Source organism: Apteryx rowi, unplaced genomic scaffold (genome assembly GCF_003343035.1).
Source record: "Apteryx rowi isolate R43461 unplaced genomic scaffold, aptRow1 scaffold_456, whole genome shotgun sequence".
Classification (NCBI taxonomy): domain Eukaryota; kingdom Metazoa; phylum Chordata; class Aves; order Apterygiformes; family Apterygidae; genus Apteryx; species Apteryx rowi.
In genome coordinates this window covers 165,631-172,255 of record NW_020450712.1, presented here as the reverse complement: position 1 = coordinate 172,255, position 6,625 = coordinate 165,631, and the positions used below count along the sequence as shown (strand labels likewise).

Here is a 6,625-nt window from a genome sequence, read left to right as displayed (position 1 = left end):
CCCAACGGTTCCGCCTGCCGCCCGCCGTCTCCCGCTGTGGTTCACCTGGGCCCTGCTCAGCTGAGGGGCCCGCGCTCCCGCAGCTCGGGGCCCGTGGCGCGGCGGGAGGCTCCCCGCCCCCCGCGGGCAGCGCGGCCGTTACCGCGGCCCCGGGCAGCCGTTACAGACCACCCGCACAGCGCGCCCACCCCCCCTCCGCTGCAGCGGGGGGCGCCAAAGGCGTCGGACGCCGGGAGGCGGAGCAGCGGGCCCCTCCGCCAGTCACGGGCGGCGGCGGGCTTGTCACGTGCAGCAGCGCCGCCCAATGGGGGAAAGCGATGCCTTGCGGGCCGGGATTCAAACGGTCGGCGGGCGCGGCGCGCGTGGTGGCTGGTCTCCGTGGAGACGGCGGGGCCCGGCCGCGTCCATGGAACCGAGGCTCGTCGGTCCCGGGCCCTACCGCGCCACCCGCCTGGTGAGAGCTCCCCGGGGCGGCGGCCGCCCCGTCCCCCTCGTGTCCTCTGCGGCCTCCTTCGCGGAGACCCCGGGTAGCGGCCCCTTGASTTGCGGCGGGCCTGCTCCGCTGGCCGCGGCTTGCGGCGGGGCGCGCCGGGCTCGGCCCTGAGCCGTCCCCAGGCCGTGGGGACCGGCGGGGCGCTCACCTTCCCGCCGGCCGGGGGCTGGCGTTCCCCGGGGCGAGCGCCTGTGGGGCGGGGGGCGCCCTGTGCGCCGCGCGTGGCCGGCTGGGGGCAGGGCCCTGGGGTCTGGCAGCGCTGGGCCTTGGCCTAGCCCTTTGTCAAGTAAAACCCAAGGGGAAGCTAAATGGTTAGCTGCGGCCGTGGAGCCGTGGGTCGCCTAGGAGACTGGGTATTACAGCTTTCTAAATCTTGCCTTTGGGCTTAAATCCTGGATGCTTAAGTCTTAGTTTTAGATTCTAATGCCCTTGTAAAAAAGGTGGTCAAAATGCATGCGGTTGTGCATCCAGATCTGATTGCATTCTGATCTTGCCTCGCAGGGCTAAAATCTTGCTAGCAGAAGAGCTCCCATAACAGTTTGCTTTGCTATTCTTCCATAGTGGAATGAGATAATCGAGCTCTTTCGTTCTGGGATGCCTTTACGGAAGCATCGGTGCCGCTTCAAAAGCTACGAGCATTGTTTCAAAGCCTCGGAGGCAGTGGACTGGTTGCATGAACTACTTGGCTGTAATCAAAACTTTGGCCCAGAAGTAACTCGCAATCAAACAGTTAAGCTGCTTAAAAAATTCCTGAAAAATCATGTTATTGAAGACATTAAAGGAAGATGGGGCAAAGAGGACTTTCAAGATGATGGTCACTTATATAGGTAAACCTATTTACAGAGATTTCATAAGACTTTGGTTTTATGAAAACAGGGAGTAGTAACACTTGAGTATTGCTTTTACCAATATTTCTGTAAAATGCATTTGAAAAGGTGCCACTTCTCTTTTTCTGCCTTCCTGTTAAAGACTTTCTTTTTCTTTAGCAATGTGTGAGTGTTGTGATTTAATGTTTGGCTTTTGGAGGGTACTTTACTTGATTTCATCCTATGAGTACTAACAAAAACTTTTGCAACTTTTATCAGTTAACAAGAGTTCTGTTTGCTGTTAATAGATGTCAGATTTGTCATTATTTAAAAGAACACGTCAAGGCTATATTGATGGAAGTGAGAATGATGTTGAGTATCTAACTCCAGTTTTTCTTCTTCCTCCTCCCACCCAGGAACTTTGGATGCTCTTTTTCATTCTTTCTGAGATAAGAGAAGGGTTTTCTGAATTTAAATGTCACTCAGTTGGAATTTTTTCTGTACATTGTGGGTTGAAGATTGATCCTGTATATTAAAAAAAAAAAAACAAACAAACTGTAGGTAAGAGAAGAAAGGGAAAGGTAAGAGAAGAAAGGGAAAGGTAAGAGAAGAAAGGGAAAGGTAAGAGAAGAAAGGGAGTAATGAAATTCCACTTGATGTGGATGAAGTCAGTTTTTCATTTTCCTTTATGATCTTATCTAGCCTGTTTATAAAGTGGGTGACTAACCTTTTTTGCAGACCTACAAACAAGGTTAACTGTGGCTGTTCACTACACTCATAACTTTATTACTTGGAGTACTTTAAAAGTAGGAACTGTGTATGATATATGTGATGTACTCTTGTTGTAAACCTGATTACTTTGTTCAGAGTTGTCTTGAGAAACTTTCTTTTTTTTTAACAAACTTGTTCCAGTGGAGTTTGGTTGACTTATGACTGCTTGGATTTGTATATAATCCAGTAACAAATTAGTAGTTGCTTAACTGTATGGTTCTTTATGATACTACATGACATCTTTCAGTAAAAGCAGTTGCTGGTTTTTAGCCTGGCTTCTTAAGGAAACAACACTGAATGTCATTGTGAGTGTCACTGCCTTACTGCCACATAACTTGAGTCTTTTGATCAATTTAGATCAATCCTCATAGACGTTTTAAATATTTTTGGGGAGAAAATGAATGCTCTCATGACTTCATATCTTATTCCATAAAGGGAGATTTTATGTAATTCTAAGTCATGGAATATGTTAAATTTTAGAATTTAACGACTCATTCTAAGGATATAGTGACTTGTTTCTGAAGACATTTTGACAAGTTCACARAAGAAAGTCTGTTAGTAAGTATCTAAAAACAACATATGTCTCATGTAGTTTTGTGAGCTGAAAATGACTGAAGGTTGGGAAAGTATTCTGAGGAAGTATTGTATGTGCTTGTCTTGTTTTTAAGGTCTTCTCTGGTTCAAGAGCAAGATAGTGGGATAGTTAATATAATCACTGACTAATTTGGGCCAGAAGGGACCTCTGCAACTCATCTAGTCCAACACCCTGCTCAAAGCAGGGGCTGACTTCAAAGTCAGATTGATCTTCAGATTGACCTAATATGGCTGCTTCTATGTGTTAATCATTCAGAGAATTCTTTGGTCAGTTCTCTTAACTCTTCTACTTAATTATGGAGTATTAGGCGGGAGTTGTAGCAGACTTGGAGAAAGCGAATGTTGAATCAGTTTTCCAAAAAATGGAGAAGAGCATTATAAGATGGAAAGTCTGCCATCAGCCTCAAGTGGAACTAGGCAGGTTGACTTGAACTGTTAGATGCTAGCATACTTAACAATCACTGTTTATTTTTATTAAAACTCATATTCCATAAAAAAAATGCCTGAGCTAATACAGCTTGGTTAATAAATAAGACTGATAAATGAAACATGTAGCTGAGGGTAAATTTTTGTTTAGCTTAAACCAGAATGTGTTACAACCCCTCAGGGTGGTCTTGCTTTTCTTCAACTGGCTTCAGTGCTCCTGTGGCTGTGTAGCTGGTCAGGTCAGTTGCTAATATGAATATTGTGCTTCTCCCCTCCTCCCCTAAATAGTTCTGTTTCAAATGGTTTGGCTAAGTAATCTTATTCACTCTGTGGCTGCCCATTGCTGGAGATGGGGTGGGAGAAAGTGTTGGAATATGCAGGTGGGAGCAGAACAGGAGGCAGAAATGGGCCTGATGGCAGCAGTTATGGCTTAAGTTGATCGAGAAAGAGAACATGGTATTCATGTCTACCTGATATTAATGTCAAAAGAGCCTAAAAGTCACTAGACCATGTAAAATCCTAAAGAGTTCTACAAAAAACTTTGAACGCTCTTCAGTGTTCTAAAAGAAAATATAATTGTTGATAAAATGTTTAGAGGGCACAAGTTGATGGGGTAATTTCTGATTACAGCTGAAGACAGCTCACTTAAAAAGCCAACCTGATTATATGATTTATTTCTAATTTTTAACATAGGAAAGCAAAGTTATGCGTCTGTTAATTCCCCAAAAGCTCCAGACCAAAATCTTTAAGGAGTAAGATAAAGACAGGCAAGAGCTTTAGCATCAAGTTCACTGTGATTCACTGTGCAAACAAAATGCTTGTGTGAGCATTTACTAGAGACATGTCTTTGGAAATATGGGATTAGTATAGTTCTTGCTAATGGAGAAATAGTGACCTCCAGTAGTGGTATCAAAACTTCCAAAAAGATGATGTAATAGATTTGAAACAGAGCAGCAATAGTGCAAAGTTTGGTACATGTGTGGTGAAGCTAAAGATGATCAATATTTAATATAAAAATTAAGTGGTTTGACTAGTCTACAAGTATCTATTTAATGAAAAACTACTGAAGAACAGAAAGTAATTGTCATGTGACTGGATGCTGCAGTTAGAGAAATTCAGAAATAAGGCATAGCCTTACTTTTGCTTTTTAAGTGATTCCAGTAATTAGAAGACATCCTTCTCCAAGTGTCTAAAGAAAAATCCACTGCATTTAAAGCTGTTGTAGATATTGTGCACATATTAAGAAGTTTTCCTTTTGTACTAGGAGAAAATTGGATGGCTTTAAAGCGAGAAACTAAAGATCCTGTTTGCTGGCCTTACACTAGAAATATTGAAGACAAGGAGATCTGTAGAGGAGCTTCCTTCTTGACTTCAAGTTGGAGAAGACTAAATATAAAGGAGTAGTACAGAGTGGGCTTTTTACTTATTTAAACAGCTGGAAAAGCAATTGTCTTTGAACACATGCCATAGACTTCTTGCTGGGAAGATAAGTAGAGGGGCATTAAGTATGCTGAGAGTGGTGGAAGACACAGCAATTGGTATCTCTGTGTACTGTGCTTGGTGTTTCTGGGAATTAAGGTCACTATGTGGAACAGAAAAACTACATTGGTTTTTAAGGATAACTTCAGGTGTGTATTTGGACAGCAAAGCAGAGAAAGGAGTGGGATTCTGAAGAAACACCAGAGAGAAGGAGAGTAAGGCAAAGGCCCTGGGAGGGCACAGGCCGTTGCTAGTACAAACAACTTCTTTTGAAAAGGAATGAAGTACTTGCATTAAAACAACTTGAGATATGGAAGCAATAGGATGAATGCCTAATATTTGGTATCCTCTGGTGTTTTGTGTTGGTAATGGGTAATTGACACTGTGCTAGTGCTGCAATTCTAAGTATACCTGTTAAATTTTTTCCTTATGATCTTCATAATTCAAGCTTGTCTTGTGTGCTGGAAAGCTTTCACATGTGTTACCACATATACCTTTTTCTTCTGGTCTCTGATACTTGTTCTCAAGTCTCTGCATCTTTTGCGAAGGTGCCCTTCATTATCCTTCTGATATCCTCTGGTCTCTTCACTGTAGAATATTTGTCAAAGTAGTCCCTTATAGATTTTATTCTCGGGGTGAGGACTGTTCATAAGCTGACCACTCAAACTGAAATTACCCTCAATTCAGAAGAAGCTGAAGTGAGGCAATGCAAAAAAAAAAAAAAGTTGACTGAAAACAGCAAAAGAAGACGAAGTATTTAAAAATCTTTTCATAAAACAGATGAAGAAATAGAAGAAATCCATATTTATTCTACTTAGGCCAGTATTGTAGCATTTCTGTTTCTGAGATTTTTGTCTTTCTGCACGTCCTATAGAGAAGACTTTTCCTCATCTGCTGCAGTATTCTGTCTAGCCTGTCTTATGTTTAGCAACTTTTGAGGGTTGTGTTCCTATTTGTTTTCACTACCCTGAATAAATGAAATAAATTGGGGGAAGAAAGTTCAGACACTCCCTCCTGTGTAATGATGGGCTGCTGTGCTGTTTTGCGGATGTGAATACAGCTTTGACAGACCTGGTGGCTCTTTTGATCTTGACTCAATGTAGRTTTCTGCTTCTACTGATGACTTGCACTTCTGTATGAAGTGTTTTATCCTTTCAGTCTGTATTTTTATCAGTTTGTGTATTGGCAAATATGTCTGATATAAGCAGAATATTCACATCCCCATATTGGCCAGTACTGGCTCTTGATTTAAAATTGATAGGTGGTAATTGGCCCTCTTGGATGTTAAGGAATCCTGTAACCACTGACTCATCGTTTTCATGGACCCTCACTTCTTTCTTCCCAAACCTTTGAAGGGTAGGAAAGCAGTGCATGTTATCAAGTGATATTAAAATGAGCTGTTGATATGACACATGGCAATCATGTGTGTCACTGGTTTGGTATAGCCCACTCCTGCACTGTCTATTCTTCTTAGGGCAGGACTATCTGTATTTTTTTCCACTGGAGCCATAGGTGTTAAGGTGGCTATAAGCTATGCTTTGTCCCCTCTCTTCCTGGACATGGATTAGTTTTGTCAAGATTGAATAGTTTTTGGTAACCAGAGATACTATGCTTTCTCTCTTCTGCTTATTAGGAATTTTTGTTGTTTTTTTCTCATTGGCAATGTGACATATTTAAATGATTTTGCTCATTTCTATTATGTATTATCAGCCATTACCCCTTCATGAGCTGGAGGTTATAGGAAGCTCTGGGAGTTAGTTGGGTGAAATACCACTCTGTTTGCCACCTTCTTATGCTCTTTCACAGAATGGTTGAGGTTGGAAGGGACCTCTGCAGATCATCTAAGTCCAACCTCCCTGCTCAAGCAGGGTCACCTACAGCATGTTGTACAGGATCGCATCCAGGCGGGTTTTGAATGTCTCCAGAGAAGGAGACTCCACAACCTCTCTGRGCAACCTGTTCCAGTGCCCTGTCACCCTCACAGTGAAAAAGTTTTTCCTCATGCTCAGATGGAATTGTCTGTGTTTCAGTTTGTGCCTGTTGCCTCGCGTCCTGT

At 42.9% G+C, this 6,625-nt stretch overlaps 1 protein-coding gene across 1 annotated transcript in view; it reads left to right on the top strand.

The window, feature by feature from the left end:
- Positions 1 to 1,050: 1,050 nt before the first annotated feature.
- DEPDC1B (DEP domain containing 1B) overlaps positions 1,051 to 6,625 on the top strand; it is a 19,305-nt gene continuing 13,730 nt past the window's right edge. Inside the window, exon 1 of the mRNA XM_026077511.1 lies at positions 1,051 to 1,320. Within this exon, the coding sequence (XP_025933296.1) occupies positions 1,088 to 1,320 (233 nt within the window). The 5' untranslated portion in view covers positions 1,051 to 1,087. The remainder of the gene's footprint in view (positions 1,321 to 6,625) is intronic.